Raw genomic sequence first — 19069 nt, 5'->3', positions numbered from 1 at the left:
CAGTACTGTGTAAAATAATTAGTATCAATCAGATACTGTAAAGTCAACCTAGGAGCACAGTAACCTCATGCCGCGGAGCTAAGACTAAGGCTGTCATCTCTGGCAAAGGGGAGCCACGGTGCTCCTTTTTCAAGTTCCCAGGGCACCCACTCATCTCTTCACACATCCTCTGAGAATTCAATGTTACAGGGTCTCCACTCGGAGCTCCTTAGAGACATAAATGTCAATGACAAAATAATTCTTGCAGTAAGAGTGAGAGTGTTCCACATTCAGACAGTTTTCAACATTAATAAAACCATCTGGCCTGAGTCTGAAGTTAATTATCTGCTTGCCAGTGAGGGGAGAGGAAAGCACAGGCAACCGTTTCAACTTGAGAAGAACTTGTTTACCTGGATGGAAGCCAAGGCTATCCTACACATACTTGTTCAACCCAGCCAAACTTTTCATTTATAGTATTCACATGAATACCTTCGGAGGGACTTGGAAGCACGAAGAGAGTGGGATGGGGGTGTGGAACCTAGAGTTTGAATAAGTGCAGAGGAAATACTCTGAATAGCACATAATTTAAATCAGAGACTGCATCCCTATATTAACGTTTTAATTTGCACAGATACATATATTTGCGGAGAAATTCTGAAAAGAGAGAGCAGACAAATTCTGTGTGTTTACTGAAAAAGTGCTGTTCTAGAGCATGCAAACTGAATGCACACTGACATGGAATTCTTTTTCCACGTCTCATGGAAAACTGAACTGCAGCAAGAGACAACTGCAGTGTTTCAGACACACTGGTTCTGCTCATGACATCAACGGCTCCCAGTATATGCTGTTCCATGGGGGAAAATGACTGGTAGTTTTTAAGATAAGGTATCATTACTATTCATTACTGACAGATTACATCAAAAATATTTTGCAAAAATTTCCCAGTAGCAAGGCAATGTGGACTGTGCAAGCAAAGGACACTCCAAGAGGAATTCATAAACGGAACACCCACATGAACATTTACCTTCCACAGCTCTTTTGAAGAAGACTTTACAGCTGCCGCAGGTCACTACCCCATAGTGACACCCAGAAGCCTCATCTCCACACACCAAGCAGATCTTAGAAGGTCTTGAGGATCCAGTAGAAACACTTCGTAAAGTAGAGCTGGAGAAAGAAGTCAAGATTTCAGTAATGTCACTGTAATATCACATCTCTTGCCCTGGTCAGTGGTATTCCAAATCTTTGACAATCTTGGTCCCTTGAGGTTTCAGTTTTCCATGGTCACATGCTGAATCACTCAGGAAAACGAAGGTAAAGACATGTCAACCAGTGGAGTGGTACCATCAAATGGTAGGCATATAAGCTGGAGAGGCAGCTCAGTGGGTAAGGCACTTGCTGAACACTCAAGAAGCCTGGAGTTCAGATCCCCAGAACTCACGTTAATGTAGAGCCTACCTGTAATCTCAGCACTCAGCAGCCGAGAAAGGAGCCCCCGATTAACCTGGACATGTAACAAAATGGCAAGCTTTGGGTTCCGTGAGAGACCAAGGGAAATAAGTGTGTGTGTGTGTGTGTGTGTGTGTGACTGTGTGTGTATATATACATATGCATATACATATATAAACACACACACACATATGATAGAGAGTGATAGAGGAAGCCATCTGACACCAACCTGTGTCTTCCACGTGAATGAGTACACATATGCACACCCCCACCATCCCACACACTTATCTACACATATGTAAGCATGCATACACATGCGAACACATAAGGAAAGAAACAGTGTACAGTCAAGTCAATTCTCAATACTGAGAGTTGAGAGGAGAAAAATCACATATGAACACATTCCTGCTTTTGAGAATATTTCAGAAGCTGTGCCCATAAAGTTTCAATAATGCGAGTGCCCAAGCATAGGTTGAACAGGGGCAGCAACAATAGTCATGCCAAAGGGGATGGGGTAAGGCCTCAAACCTACTTAGGGAACTACAGGTCTCTAAGGAGGGCTGAGAACAGGAGCGATACTTTCTCAGCGGAGAGCTCACCGATGGTTCTCCAATACCAAATGATTATCCCTGAAACCCTGCCTGAAAGTAACATTACACAGACGGGCACATTACATTTAGTAATATATGTGTATACATATCTGTATGTCACAACAATTAATGAACAGAGAAACCATGAATTTAAGCAAGGAGAGGTAGGAAGAATTGGAGGGAGAAAAGGAACAGAGAAATGATGTTGCTATAACCTCAAAATAAAAGAAAATTATTTAATAAATTTATAAAACCCAAACTAAACTTTGTCTGATTGTTTTTTTTTTTAATCTTGATAGATAGGTGGCATTTTTTGGTTTTGATAGTGAAGGTATCCTTTCAAATTAGTAAGCAAAATGAATTATGTTGAATATACATGTTACAACAGAGTTTTGGGGGGTCCTTGAAGCAATAATCTGTTTGGAAGCTGTTTAAAAGGAACCTTCTCTAAATATTGTATACATTATTGGGTTAATGGTATGTTCCAAACAGAATGCCTTCCATTCCAGTGAGGAGCAGCAGCTAAGTGACAGTTAGGTAGGTGTGCACCGAGCAGGTAGAGACGCATATGTTGATTCATGGAAAAATATATGCTTTTACTGAATATTTTTCTATAAGTCCTCTGCAAGGTAGGGAAGAAATAAATATGAAACCCTAGTTTCTGATAGTGTGGACACAAATTGTCAGTGATTGTGTTGCTGCAAGCTTAAGACGGTGTTACATTGTGTGCTCAACCTTCCCTTCTGGGGAAGACAAGCAGAGATGTGGTTATCAGGAAAACATTTACTCAAATAGACAGCTGTTGTAATAGCCCTGGTACTGTCTGTATTTTGATGCTAATTCTTCTTCCCCAAGAGGGGCTGCTTGGGATGAGGAGTGAATCACCTACTCAGGATTTCTTGTGACCCTTCTAATGAATAAAGATTTCAAGGAAACCAAATCACTGGGTAAGTAGGCACAGTGGGACAGGAGAGGCAGTAGAAGGAGACAGGCTTTTGGACGAGAAGGACTATGGAGTCAAAGTATAGATAACAGAGACACACCCCCACCTCCACCCCAGTTCAGGTAGCGGATCTGTTGGGATCACCTTTTGACTCTAAACTAAAATTGCGTCATGTTTTCCTTCATTTGGTGATTCAATTGAGTTCTAGAGAAAAGGTACGATGGTGGCGTACCACAGGCAGCAATTTGGAAGTATGGGGCTGGTGCGTCAATGACCCTCCATGGGAACTTAGTGAGCTAAGTGGAGAGATTTCGTAGCTCAGGGTCAGAGGGGCTCCAAGAGATGAGAACAGGCCAGTGCCTTGCCGGCGACAGCCTGGATTGCATTATTTAATATTTCCTGCTACAGACGGCTGAGTTGAATTGTGAAGCATGATAATGAAAGGGGGGGAATGGAAGCAGAGTGTGTGATGGCTAAGAAGCCTGCACACTGGGCATGCTCAGAAGACTGGGTAGGGATGCTACCTGTATCAGCTCTCTCATACTTCTGACTCAGTGAGAAACAGCGGACATAGAAAAATAAAACCCTCAAAGTAGACACACAAAGTGAGAATGAAGCTCATGTCATTGTCATGGTCCCTGCTCTTCAAACTTGCTAAAGCCTGGTAAAATCACGTTAACATACATTTGTCTTAAAACACTTTTCAATGTATGAACAACCTTCTCACCAAAAACAGCTAATGGAACAAACATTGAACTGCTTGGTCCACCGTAGCATGACTGCCTTTCTAGAAAATGTCTTCTTAAATCAAGGACTGAAACAGAGTTCTCCAAAGCTATTTCTCCTCTTGAGAAAAGTGTTCTTTATTACTTTTATTAGTGAACTCTGACTTCTTTATGACATTCAAAACATTCCATTTCGGCACCAGCAACTCTGCAACATATTGGCCAGGAAAACTCAACCCATGCCCAGGCTGACTCACAGGACACTTCAGAGAAAAGCCGCAACTGTAAATATTTAGAATATAATGTAAAATCATCATTAAAACGTAATTGCCTTCTCACAATGGCAAGCAGATGCAGGTTTCTTCTGGTTTGGTTTTGTGGTGTTGGGGATTGAATTTGGCTTTGCACGTCCAAGACAAGGGCTGGTCCGCTGAGCCCATATGTGAGACTTTATTCAACATTTTTGTGGGTCTTGATCTTTTACTGGTCTCTTAGCTTAGAACTCTTCTTTACTAAGGCCACATTTACTCTTGGTGTGATCTTATCTAGTTTTTTTACCCTTAAACATCCACAGAATCTTGGGATTTCCAAATGTCCACCTTCAGAAATTCAGAACACTTATCCAGCTGTCTTCCTGGCATCTTCATCAGGGTAACTGACTATACCCTAAACTCAGCAAGCCCCAACTCTATGGTTTCTCTCTGCTTCTCTCATGTATATGTATATGTATATGTATATGTATATGTATATGTATATGTATATGTATATGTATATGTATATTACATGTATATATATATATATATATATATATATATATATATATGGTTTGTTTTTAAGACAAGGTTTCTCTGGGTAGCTCTGGTTGTCTTGGACTCACTTTGTAGACCAGGTTGGCCTCAAACTCACAGAGATCTGCTTCACTCTGCCTCCTGAGTGCTTCGATGAAAGGTGTGTGTTACCATTCCTGGCTCATGTTTATTAGTTTTGATAAAGACATATCAGAATTAAGTGAGCCCTTAATTCAGTGACTTGTATGTTTGTGAGAAGGGGAGTTCAGGCTGTGGATTCCAACAGAGGGAAAGCTGTGATCTTAGACGTATAAGGCAGAGATTACAGTATGTGTTTAGAGGTCTGACAACTTGCCAACAACTCAGCATGACTTAGGAAAGAGGTCTGGGACACATTCTCCACCAGGGGAGGGGCATCCTGGATTTACAGCTCTCCAACTCAAGCTTCGTGTCTCTAGCTTGACCCATCAGAGTGTAATGGTTTGTTTGAATAGTCCTGCAGACTAAGGCAGCGGCAGCCCTTAAGTATTTCTAACTGCTGGGGTTGGGGGGGTTGGGAGGGCAACCTAGACTCATCCCAAGTCTTGTTCTCACACACACAGAACACATGCCAGTGGTGTTCTGCTCAGCCACCCAGGTTCAGATCACTCCTTCAAGCACGAGGCTAGCCCAAAGCTGCCAGATGTAGGAGTTCTGTTGAACTCTGCCAAAGCTTTCTAGCTCACTTTCGTGCTTCACCTCTCTTCTTCCTCCCCTCTCAAGTCAGAAAACTGTTCCATTTGCCTTGCGAATGTTCTAAAACTCCCCTCATACATTCGGAGCCAAGCGCACGCCTGTAGAAGTACGTCATTCCTTTTCCTCTCTCCCAATTCTTTCTTGCCATGAGCAACACCAAGTTCCTTGCTGCTCGCAAACATCCCAGCATGCTCCTTCCTCTGAGCCTCTGACTAGATAGAGCGAAGGATGCTGGTGTTCTTTGTCATCTGGTTCCCGTACTCTCATTCTTGTCTGTGTTATCCACACAAAACCCAAGCATGGTATAAGTCCAGAATTACTTGTGGATTTCACTGGCCTGTCCCTCTTGCAGGGATGGAGCCGGATACAAAGGCTGTGAGGCACTCTTGGTAGACAGTAAAACCTCTAAGCGGTGGGGTCTAGTGGGAGTAAGTTAGGTTGTCGCATGACACCCTTGAATGGAGGGATCTCGCTTCTGCTCCTTTCCATTTCTCTGCTTCCAGGCCACCAAAAAGTGAGCAAGCCTTCCCCATTATGCCATTTTACATGATGCACTGTGTAATCACAGGTCCAAAATGACACAGCCACGTGAACACGAAGCAACACCTCCCCAAGTACAAGCTAAACTTCATCGTATCCTTCCTTGTTGACTTGGCATTTTGTTACAGCTTTAGAAAGGAGCCTCACGCAGCACCCAATACGTAATCCTGAGTCCTCAGGTGACACCCTCACTAGAGCCACCATGAAACCCAGTATGACACCAGTTCTGACAGCCCATTGCTGCCTTTGTGCAAGACGATGTTTGTACGTACTATCAGAAGGGAACCTATGTGACAAAACAGCCAGAACTAACTGAGATGTCAGAGAGTCTGGCATAAACCAGGCCCACCCTAGGGTTTGTTATAGGCAAAAGTCAAAGCCACCATCATGCCCCTTTCTCTCATGGCCACTTACATCTTCGCACAACAGAAGATCTGTCTACCTCAAGGCTTCTCTGCCGGTGTGAGCCTTCTCATCCCTAGGTAGGAAGTGTCTTCCATCATGGGCTCTTTCCCAGCTTGCTCATCAGCTTAACATTTCTACCTCTGGCCTTCCATCATCTCACGTTCACCTTCCATCTCTGAAGGGCCCCATGCAAGGACTCACCTTCAAACAGCGCCCATCTGGCATCTAAATCTCTAGAACCAGTTCCATCCTGTCTAGACTGTTCAACTCTCATGCTTTTGCCTCTTTTCATAGCCTCCCTGCTCGTACTTCCTGTGAACTTCTTAAACACACCAGGCTCAAAACACTGTTTGCCTTCCTTTTCCACATTTGGGTTTTCTAAAGGATACTATACCTTGGAAGTACCCAGGCTCATATTCTATACCTTTGTCCACTTTATCTTCAGTGGATAGCAATAATCACATATATATTTATAATACAATGTATACATGTATAATGTATTATATATAACATATAATGTATATATTTATATATGTTAAGATTATTTTAAATTCTTTTTCATATCTCTATCTATCTATCTATCTCTATCTATCTATCTATCTATCTAATCTTCCCACTCTTATGGCCTCTTTTGCTTAGGAGATATCATTAAGTAAAATAAGTTCTATATGACCATAAGCATGGCAATATACTATGATAGTAGATCTGCTAGCTGTGCTGGCTACTGAGTGACTATAAAGTATATAGGATGAAAGCACTGGACAGAACTATCCATGTCCCATGTTGTATGGAGCACAGAAGCCTGAAATTTTCTCAGGGTACTCTGAATAACGTGTAATTTAAAAGCCAAGGATTTTTTTTGAAACTTTCCATTTAATATTTTCAGACTATAGGTAATAAAGCACAGCAAAGAAAACAAGGAGTGCCTAGGAATTATTGCTTTCTTCCTCCACCAATTAAACTTGTCAGTTACCAAATAGGCTTTACTTTAGAACTGTATACACACTTCTCTTCGTACTCCGATGTTCTAACTCAGGCCTTTGGCGGTTCCTAAGTGCTCTCCTCTCCCTCCCCCTTCAACCCTCTTTCCCTCCCTCCCCTCCCCTTCTGGACATTTTCTTATTGTAGTATCCCCATGCTCAGTGATGATGTATCATCTCTGTTGCATGCCACCATAAATAATATCCATGGAAGGTCACTGAAGTTTCTCCTATAACTAGCTTTCTCATGCTAACATCCCATTGAGAGATCTGGATGACCACACAACTGGGCAATTTCTTCTCCCCTCTCATCCTTTAAAGCCCCTCCCTCACATTTGCACAGGGCCTGTCCTGGCAGCAGGCTGCCCCGTTTCTCTTAGTTTCTTGGCATTACTGGAACACCTCTGCCTCAGCAGTCATTACGTTGCCCTTGCATTAGTGACCTAAGCACTCACGCTAATCTCTCTAGGGCAAAAGCCTTATCTACAGATCTCTGTGTTTCCTAGCCACTGACCAGGGCTGGCATTGTTTACTGAATGAATAAAATCACACTCATAATCTCATTATAGAAGAACATAAATTTACAGAGGGCAATTTTACAGAAGGCAAATTAATGAGGCCAAGGTTATAGGTTCAATTCTCATGTGGTTGATTTAGCTTTAGAGAGAGAGAGAGTAAAAGAATATGCTTACCCATATGCTAATTAAAACAAACAAACAAAAGAAGATGGGGTGGGTGAGGGGGTTGAGGGGGACAGAGACTCAGATAATTTTACAAAGCAGCTCATTCTCATTTTCCCATTATTTAGGGAGAATATTTGGGAGTGCTTTTAGTATATTACCTTTTATGAAGTTTTTGTTGATGATAAGTAAGTCATAAATTTTGGAGGGGGGGGGCGCAATTCTTCCTCCTGAGCCATAATTTGCAAGGCCTAAGGTAAAACCTGAATTGTGTGAACCAAATTATAGCTGGTTACCTGATAATGGAAAATTAAAAGACATAAATTCTTTGGAAAATAAATTTAACACACAGTGATGACCAATTAGACATCAATATTTAAGTAGTTGTTAATAGATTGGTGGGGTAAGAAAAGTCCAGATAACACACACACACATACACACACACATACACACACACACACACACACACACACACACACACACACACACAGACTCAAAAAGCAAAACCAAACACTAGCATCCAAAACCAGTGAACTTCACTCAAGGAGGAAGCTTGGAGAATGGTCCAAATAATGGAGTTCCCCCAATACAAGATGAAGCAGTTAAAATCTGGGCAGGCATTTCACAGTTGACTACAACTGTCATAGACAATGAAGAAACCCTGCTGTAAGAGTGTACCATGTTGTGGCATAAGTGCAATGGTGGAGAAGTCTGCAGTATGTAGACTGTAAACAATTAAAGCAGAAAAGCCCAGTGAACTGAAAGGACCAGAGACCACTGGACAAGGCAAGCATGAGACATACATTCTCCAGAGGGGGCTGACATGAGCAGCAAGCACAGTTCATCCACAGAGCAAGTTCTGGGGTTCACTCCAAGCACAGCAATGGATGTGTCTACCCAGAGGGAGGCATAATAAGAACATCTTAGTCTCATCACTTGGTGCTCTAATAAAAGAACATGATGAAAGCAATTTCAGGACCAAAAGGTTGCTCTGACTCTAGGTTGTAGTTCTAAGTTGCAGTCCATTACTGTTGGGAGGTCAAGGTGCGAGGAACCTGAGGCAAGTCACATGACATTCATATTCCAGAGCAAGCAGCAATGAATCGATGCATGTTTGTTTGTATTCTCAGTCCAAGGCCCAGCCTATGAAATGATGCCACCTATTTTCAACATGGGTCTCCCTCTCAACATAATCAAGATAATCCCCCACAGATATTTTTTACAGGTCCTTTTTCCAGGTGACTCTAGACTGTATTCAACTGACAATTAAAATTGACCATCACAAAATATAAAAGAAGCTTCAAGAGTCAAAAGAAAAATGTTCAGAAAAAAAACCCCAACCTAACATTTCTGATTAAACAGGGAAAGAAATTCCAGGGCCAATTCTAAAGAAAAACAAATCAGAGATGAGGAGGATCGTGAGTTCAAAGACATCCTCAGCTACACAGTGAGTCTGTACAGCCTGGGTGGACTACATGATACCCAGTGTCAAAGTTCAGAGAAACCCAGAGAGAAAAGGAAGAAAAGAAAGAAGGGAAAGCAGGAAGGAAGAGAAGGGAAAGAGGGAGAGAGAGAGAGAGGGAGAGAGAGGGAGGGGTGGGGAGAGACAGGAAGAAGGGAAGATAGCATCATCTTGCGATGGAAGGGATGAATAGCTGGTATGCTCAAGCAAGGGAAAGCCACTGAGAGGACAGACAACACGGTAGGCTGTCCACTGAGAAGCAGCTACGGTTGACAGAGCTGACATTAACAACACTTTTATGTGTGTGTGTATATGAATGATGTGACTATCATCTATATTGAATCAATGATATTATACATCTTTTTCTAGTAAGGAGTTTCCATAGATGAGAAAATTGACCTTATAGAATTAAAAACACAGTCATATATGAAATCTCTAAGAATTTCTAACATCACATTATCTCCAAACTGAGGCTGAATGTACATGTGACTATCAATGGTTTCTAATATAACAACTAAATATAGATATTAAAAAACTGCACCATGCTGCCTATGTTTGCAGTCACTGATATGCCCACTTATATACAAGGTATTATTCAGAATCCCCTGTAGGAACCATAGACTGACTCATCACCTCCATGGCTAGAGCTTCACTACAAAGGATGTTTTATTGAAATTACAACTGGGCTCTTATTTGAATATCTCTGTATTTTGAGGCAGGTTTCACTGTGTAGCTCTGGATGGCCTGGAACTTGCTATGTAGCGCAGGTTGGTCCTTAACTCACAGTGATCTACCTGTCATTGCCTTCTCTCTCATTGAGTATTTCTAAACGACTTTAGAAAAAGCCTAGTGTGTATACAATGTGCATGTGTGTGCATGCATGTGTATGCATACGTTCGTGTGTCACATTTCCTGCATTTAAAACAAATGTCAATGTAAAATGTTCTTCCTTCTGGACTTTGGAAGCAGAACAATGCTTCTTCTTTCTCTTACACATTTAATCAGCTAATCAAAGCTTCAGCTTTCCCTTGACTTCTGGGTGATGTCGTTTCTGTTAGGAATGGCATCAGTCCCTGGCTCCCCCGCTCAGTTCTCATGATGCTCTGAGATATGGGTCTGTCTGCTAATTGCACCCTTGTCCACTTCCCTGACACTCAGATTTGCTACACAAGATAAAGGAATATTCTTTATTTTTTTAAATAGAATCTTCACATGGTAGGGCTTACTCTGCAACTGACGATATTCTTTGTCTATGCTGTAGTACTTTGCTGACATGACATAACATGAAAATAAACATCCCTAGGAATACTTATTTTCATGGGTTTCTTTTTCAATGCTAAACTTCCTGAAAAAAAAAAAAGAGGTACTATTGAATGAGGAAATGTTTGGAAAATGTGTTCTCAGGTAACCCCTTATTTTCTTAGGTGTAATTGTATAATTGTGAAACAACATAAAGGATTTCATATCAGTTTAATACTCTGAAATAATATTTCAATAAAATTATAAGAAATGAACTAGAAAAAATTCTCCTCTTTCATACATTTTCTTGCAATAGGTAAAGCATATATCCCTTACCAAAAGTCAACAGTGTTTCAGTCACAGAAGGTTTGTTTGATGGTGATCTATAGTATACCCAGATGAGAAATGGAACATTGCTACCTCTGCTCTGCTTCAAGGCACGGAGACTTGTCAGTGGTTTGTACTGATGGTCATCACCAAAAAGAATGGTTTTGTCATCGTTACACAGTCCCGTTCAGGAGACAGATGGCTACACACACACACACACACACACACACACACACACACACACACACGAAACAGAGAGAAAAAGAGAGAAAATGACTACACATGTATCAGACACATAACATCTCTTGACATGTGATTTGTGTTTTTCATTAGCTCCCTCCTCATAAATAATGGCAGAGGCTTTGGGCAGGAGTGCCAAGGTAAGAGGACTCAAGTTCAAGGGGCTCAGCCTGCAGAGCAATTCAGAGCCACGATTTGAATCCAGCCCCAGGAGTGACGAAATGAGCCAGCATGTTTTCCCGGCGTTCACTTGTACTTGTTCTTAATGTCCACATGAAGCTGCTTTTGAAGTTCCACCTTTCCAGCTGAGTTTGTAGGATTACATGGTATGAAGTGGGTCCTTCCCTACTGTCCTCAACTGGTGAAGTCCAGAAGTCCTGTGGTTCAGTTGAACATATTTCTGACTTCTGATATTAGCAACACAACCATGATCTGGAAAATACCCCTGGTGCTTATGTGTGGGTGACGGGCATGGTGGGTACCACCCCAAAGTATCACTCCTCTCTCCAGAGAGGAGCCTGAGTTTCTCTTTTAACAAAGTTCTCCATCAATTTTGGCTTCTTTTGAACTTTCTTATGATGCTATTATTACTTTTATGTGAGTTGTTTTTTTTTTATAATAGATTTCATGTTTCTGTTTTTAAATGAAAGTAGTAGCTTGAAATGATTTTAATAAATCAAACAGCGTGTTCATTTCCTTACTTGGCACTGGCAAAACTGTAAACACATCCTGGATATTTTCTGTGCCTTTGTTTTTCCCAGGGTTTGAAGTTAGGGACTGTTTCTTTGATTTCTTCTTTTCAAAAATATTTGGAGCCCAAGGTTTCATAAAGGTCATTCTTTGGCTTCTAGAACTTTCTGCTCACATGGAATCCAATACAGACACTGGGGCAGTACTGCCTCGTGGGGCCACCACCCTGTCCTTAGCTACATCCTCTGTAGGTATCGTTCACTCATCCAGCACTTAAGAAAACAGAAAAACGTCTTGACACAGTCTGTCTCTTTTCATCTTTCCATATATATTGCTTTGAGGGAAAACAACAAAACAAAACTCAAAACAAATAAACAACCAAAACAAACAAACAAACAAACACCTATCACTATTACCATAGGTATGGGAATACTGGTATTTTCTGGAACAGATTTTACAGCTGTATAAGGATATGTTTACTAAAAATTAAATAATCCATATAGCCAGTTTCTGTAGTTGGTGTGTAAGGAAGAGAGCGGCAGGGTTTGCCTTTTCTTAGCTAGCTCACTTGCACCTCTGCCTCCATCTCATTCCTCTTGCCACCCAAGCGTCCCTCCAAGTCTGTTTCCGGCAGTGAGCACTGCGCAGGCGCTCATCGCACTTCCTAAGCACGCGGCACACGTCAGGCACCATGGCGGCCAGAGACAGGAATCAGCTAACAATGTCTTCTAAGGTGCTGATACCTGAAACTTTTCTCTAACTCTTGGGAACTAATTTTCTCTAACTTCTGAGGTGAAGAAACGCAGGCAAAACCCACTGGGAAGTAAAGTGATCAATACAGGTTGAATAGCTCTTATCTGAAGTGACCAAAAAAGCTTGGGATTTAGAAATTTTGGAAATATTTGCATATGCATATGAGACTCCATAGAGTTGGAATTCAGGTCTAAACATGAGATTCATCTATGTTTCATGTGTTCCTTATACATATAGTCTGACTGTACTTTTATAGTGTTTTAAATAATTTTGTGCACAGAGCAAAGCTGAAAGTTCTGAATGGAGGATGTGTTGGCACCCAGAATGTTTCAGGCTGGGAGCATTGCAGATTTAGAAGTTTTTTAATTAAGGGTGCTTCACCTGCACATACAGTAAGTGCTATACTGTTTTTAATGTGATTTTCCTCAGGCTTACAGACATACATCAAGCCTGTTTAAAATAGCCTTTCCTCCAAGCAAGAAAAACCAAAATAAATGTTCTAAATTCAGGTCACTCAATTAAACTTCCATTTCTTATAAGTGAGGTCGGAATCATGGGGAAAAAGGTAAAATGTTCGTAAGTGGGTTGAGTCAGGGTCAAAATATGCTCTTTACTGCTTAACTGTGATGTTCATGCTACCCACTCTGCTCTCGGCCAGGCGCCTGATTACCATGCCTGGGTAGCTGAGACAGCTAGAGTCTCCGTGCCTTCAGTGCCTTAACAGCATGAATTTCATTTGTTTGTGAGAGGCAAACTTCTAATCAAAAAAGGAACTGAAATCTGCATGAATAATCTGTTCTGTACTACTCTCTAGAACATACACTCATAAACATACACTCATGCACATACACACACTTACACATACACACACATACACACATAAACATACATACATATACATACACTCATACACACATATAAACATACACATACATACTCACACACAAACACACTCACACACTTACACATACACACACTCACAGTCTCTCTCTCTTTTACACACACACACACACACACACACACACACACACACACACAGACACACACGAGATACCAGAAAATTAGTTACAACTTGACCATCAATATCTTCTTAATACTTTTATTTTGGGGACCTGTTTGTTCAATATCCTGTAGATCAAAATCTGTCTCATAAAGAGAAGCTAAAATTTCATCTCACAAAAGTTGAATTTTGTTCTTTTGTAATACTAATATAGCAAACACCCAGCGAGGACATTAGGAGACTATAAAACAACATGAATCATGGCCACGCAGAAAATCACCTCCTCTCAAAGCATCATGGCCGTGGTCCTCACAGACATATAAAGTTTTGTGTAATTTTCAATATTACGGTAAGCTCTTCAAATTTCCAATGAAGTCATCTTCATCAAAGTTACACATGCTTTTTAATCTGCATTGTAAAGCTGAAGCAAATAACGGGAAATAAAAGCCGTACGAATGATGCCCAAATCTAACCACCTCCAGCAGCCAGTGCTACCCAGCCCAGCATTCACCACAGAAACCTTGTTCCTGGCTGTTGCAGCAAGAATAGTCACCATCATCAAGTCAACCAAAAGCCACAGAGGCCACTTGGCAAGGAGTGAGTGGGGCTCTTCGTTTACAGGATGACCTAGGATAAGTGTGCCCACATCATGGGTGACATTTTACCTTTGGAGGAGTCAAGGTGCATTCTCTAAGAGGAATGAAATATGTCTGTAGATTCCAAGATGGAGCTGCATGCTAGTAGTATCAGATGATTCAGTACGGTGTGGTATGTGTTTGTTTGTGTGTGTGTATGTGCATGCATATGTGTGTGTGTGTGTGTGTGTGTGTGTGTGTGTGTGCATGAGTATGTGTTGCATGCACATGATGGGCCTACACATTCAAAAACCAGAGTCAAAAATCAGGTATTTCTTCTATTGTTCTTTGCCTTATTCTCTTTAGACTTTGGCTAGGCTAGCCAGGGAGCTCCCAGAATCTGTCTGTGTCCTTCCCACAGTGCCAGGGTTACTGGAATATGCAGCCACACCCATTTTTAAAAATAACATGGCTGTTAAGGATTCAAGCTTAAGTCCTCATGCCTGCAGAGCAAGAGCTCTTACTGACTGAGTTATCTTCTCGGCCCTCCATTAAGGAGATGTTTTAAAAGGAAAAATGTAAAGGAAACTCATCCTTAAAGTGGGTGACACCTTCCCACAGGCTGGCGAACTGAACTGAACACAAAGGAGCAGGCAAGGCGAACACATCCATTTCTCTCCTTCCTGACTGCAGATGTGATTTGATGAGCTTTCTCTTTCTCCTGTTGTCATGCCATCTCTGCTACCGTGGACTGTCCCCTCAGGCTGCAAGCTGAGGTAAATCCATCCTTGGTGAAGTGGCTTTTGCCATGAATATTTTCTCGGCAATGAAATGAGTAAGGGGCACACACCCCTTTTATGTTCTAGTCCTGAAACCATTGAAAATTGAGTTCAAATACTGTCAAAAGAAAAATAAAAATTTAGATTGATTTCTCGACTTGTGGAATAAGCGACTGCCATGCTAACGAGTTGGTGATAAATTTTTGGAAATTTGTTTCTGTGAGACAAAATAACATATGACTGAACAGAACAAAGCTTCGTGGAACGGAGAGCCCAGATAAGCACCATCTTTAACTGCATGCCTCCCAGTTATTGAGAGAGCCATAACTAACAGGAATATGCCCTTTATGTCTGCAAGGCTAACTCTGGGGAAGAGGGAGCTGGAGGATCAGAAGTTCATGGCTATCCTCAACTACATATTACATACATTTTGGAATAGCCTGAGATACATGAGACCCTGAAATATATATATATATATATATATATATATATATATATATATATATTCTTTGCAAATTCAACTTGTACATTGTAATCTACCAGCTCTCCAAGACCATAGGAATATAATGGAGTATCATTTACCAAAATTATTGGGGGAGAATCCGTAGATCTATGATCTTGACTCTGCTACTCGTTGACTTTGTGACCTTAGTCAAATTATGTGACCTCTGTGTACCTCAGTTCTATTCCTAATAACATTAGAAGGTAGGATTTAGATGACCTCAGAGAGATTTCTCATGAAAGATGACAGATTTCTGTGCCAATCAACACATGGAGACGCTTCATTTGAGATTGCTGTTACAGATGACATACAAACCAGGCTTTCCCATACACGGATTTTCTTCTCTTGTAGTTTTAACCTTAAATGTTTCATAATTGCACTAATTGTTGAGTAAAATGGTTGTACTAGCTTTGAAAAAAAAATGAAACATTTTATGCCTGTCAGGGAAGGAAGAAACTAAAAATTCATGGTTAGCCATTCAAAAATAAAATATAAGCAAAGTCAGGTCTCAAGTCTTCAAGGTCATAGGTCAATCAGAAAATGTGTCTTGTTCATGCAAGAACCTGGGCTTGTCATCTCAGCACTTCTTCAGGTTGTAGATGTCTAAGTGGTGTAAAACACTCACTCACACACAAATTAATAATAAAATGCATCTTTAAAGAAAGTAATGTGTGCGATGAGAAACTCACCTAACAAAACAGAGGACGCCAAGTGTCTTTGGTGCAGAAGGAGGGCTTTAACTTGCTACATTGAAATGTTTTCTGCATTCCTATACTCCATCCTACAAAGCAGTTACTTTAGATGGCTTCCAATCTGTTGAGTGCAGGAAAATATAACTCTCATTACACCAGATAAGACTAGCCTTTAACTGAATTTCACTGGGTACTCATGGGAGAAAAAAAAATCTAGTTTTCAATAACTGTCTGAAGAAATTTTAAAGTATAATGTACCCTCATTTTTTTCCTGAAGTGCACTTTTTGCTAACTACCATCAGTTAATGGAATCTTATTTCCCTTGAGAAATAAAAATTGCTTGTTGTGTAGTTTTTCAGTTTATAAACACAGTTACCTGGAAGGAGTAACTGGGAGGCAAGCTATGGGCGATATAAACAGGAATGTCAAGTGCAACAGAAAAATATCCAGACTACCCAGGAAGCACAAGGGTGGGGCAGGCTAGCCACAGTCACCTCCTGTAGCATCCCAAGAAGTAAAGATAATCCTGTTTTACTCCCTGAGGGAAAACCAACACATGATGATTTCTTTTGCAAGCTCATAAAAGATAAAAGGAATAGATTAATATGTGTACTGATTTCTCTAGTGTGTTAATTTTCAAGACCGGTTCTTATGTGTCCCAGGCTAGCTCTGAACTTCCTATATGTAGTCAAAAGATGACCTTGGGTTTCTTTACAGTTTTAGTGCTGAGGTTACAGATGTTAGCTATCACTACTGCTTATTGAGGTGCTGAGCTCGGACCGAATGCTTATTGCAATCTAGGCAAGTGCCTGAGCCACCTCCTCAGGCATATGCTAATCTAAACAAACGGTACATATGTTGTGTGTGTATGTGTGCACATGTATGTGCAAGTGTGCTTGCTTCTGCATGCAAGTGGCATATGTATGTGCAAGTGTGCTTGCTTCTGCATGCAAGTGTGGAGGTCATACACTGAAGCTGGGTGTCTTTCTCAATTGGGCTCTCTCTCCCCACACCCCCACCCAAGATCCTATAGCTTTCCATTTAGTCTACACTGGTTGGATCTGCCTGTCTTACACTGGTATCTGCCCAACCCCCAAGTCCCAGTGTAAAAGTGTTTACACTTTTAAATGGGTGCTAGGGACCTGAAACCAGGTTCTCATGCTTACTCTCCAAGTGCTGTACCACTAAGCAAACTCCACAGGCCCTTCATGCTATGTTAGGACTGTTAGTGTGTTTGAGAAAGCAATAAAGTTCAGCTGGAGCAAGCATTGGACAGAAGAAAAACTGGAGTCTCGGGCTACATGTGTGACTTGGGACAGAGGTTAGGCATCTGCGGCAGCATGTCTGAGAGCTTCCCTTAGCATCTGTCATGGCCTTCATTTTTTTTTTTTTTCTGACACTTCAGTGTTTCTTGTCTTCCAGTTTTCCAAGTTCAAGCTGTTACAGACTTTATCTCCCCTTTGACTTTTCTTATGTTCCCTTGTTATGGACACAGCCTACACCAAAGAAGTGGAGTCAGGTACTAGCTGATTAGCTTCAAGGGGCTGGGAGGGAAGTGCTGAGGGATGAGAAAACACATTCTAATTCCCCCGAAAAGCTGATATGTGTACTTACATGCAAATGCTGAGATAAATGAACTGTAGCTGACTACAAGGAAAGCTTCAATTCATTCAAACACCATTGAGAATACAGTACTGTGTTACTAGTACAATCATATAGCCCATACACAACAAAATGTCTGTGTCTGTGTCTATGTATATTTGCATAATTTCAGGCATTAGTCCAGATTAAGAAAATTCAATTGCCAGGTATTTAGATTCTCATTATATATTTTTAAAAGTTCAAAAAAAAAAAAAAAATCAGTGTTTTCTGAGCTGTGCCCCACTGCACCTGGTCATTTTAAGGTTTGATTTTTGCTCTGAGTTTATCTCTTTCACCTTATACGAATATCTGGCTTAATATCAACTCTAAATTTTTATTTTCAATACTTATCAGATGTTTCAATTCATCCTAGCAAACATTCAATAACAACCTGTTCATTTTTCATAAGGACATGGTAGGATACCCTGAATATGGTAGGAAATACTTAGTTATTCCAAGGAACTCATAAAGAGACACAAACACAGCTAGACCCAGAACAACACATACAAGTAATGACACAAAGTATTTGTGTTTGCTGGAGAACATGTAGGGATAATATCATAGAAATAAAATGTAAGGAATCAACTCATTTGAAAGGCAGTGATATTCTGAGATTGGCCTTGAAGTACAGGTCAGATGTTACACCAGAAGGTTTTGATTATTTGTTTTTACTTAACATTTCTTTTCAATTGTCTGTTTACTACATGGTAGCTTAAACACTAATTAAAAATAAAGCTATTTTATGCATTAGGATCATTAAAAGGAGATCTGTTCAGGATAAATACCACAGGCAAGCTTAATATGCCTTACAGTTTAAGAGTACAGGCTGTAGGGCTAAAAGCAGAAAGGTTGAACAGATCATACCTCCAGCAAATATGCATGGAACCAACTGTATTAGTAAAACATGGAGGACACAGCTCTACTGGGACGATGTAACAACAAGCAGAGAAGTGACACACACTGGCACCTGCACACATGCACACAAGCAGAAAAGTCGCACACTGAATCCGAGTTTGCACACTGGCACCTGCACACACAGCAGCCAGGGAGACTGCAGGTCTTGCCTATGACTGATTTGCCAAGGGCACTGTAAAATAATGCCAAACGTTGTTACAAATGCAGGCAAGAAGAACCAACAACCAGAACCAGAGGAGGAGAAAAATCGGCCACAGAAAGTGACCTAAAAAGGATGAGGCGGGCACAGGATACCACCCTAACTGGAAGAGCAGGCCTGATGAGACTGGGGAGGAGACAGGGCTGTGCTGGGAAATGGCAATGAAATGAGAGATGAAGTTAGAATGGAAATAAAACGGAGGAGAAAAACATCGTAAACCACAAGGGGATGCCGTTTTATATAA

General features: G+C 41.0%; 1 protein-coding gene across 5 annotated transcripts in view; it reads right to left on the bottom strand.

The window, feature by feature from the left end:
* Nr3c2 (nuclear receptor subfamily 3 group C member 2) overlaps window positions 1-19069 on the bottom strand; it is a 327934-nt gene that overhangs the window by 153030 nt on the left and 155835 nt on the right. For all 5 annotated transcript variants that reach the window (XM_076915431.1, XM_076915429.1, XM_076915430.1 and 2 more), the window contains exon 3: window positions 1004-1143. In XM_076915431.1, coding sequence (XP_076771546.1) covers window positions 1004-1143 — 140 coding nt within the window. The remainder of the gene's footprint in view (window positions 1-1003; window positions 1144-19069) is intronic.

This window comes from Arvicanthis niloticus, chromosome 18, assembly GCF_011762505.2.
Source record: "Arvicanthis niloticus isolate mArvNil1 chromosome 18, mArvNil1.pat.X, whole genome shotgun sequence".
Taxonomy (NCBI): domain Eukaryota; kingdom Metazoa; phylum Chordata; class Mammalia; order Rodentia; family Muridae; genus Arvicanthis; species Arvicanthis niloticus.
Note: the sequence above shows the minus strand (reverse complement) of the source record. Positions and strands in the feature narration are given on the sequence as shown.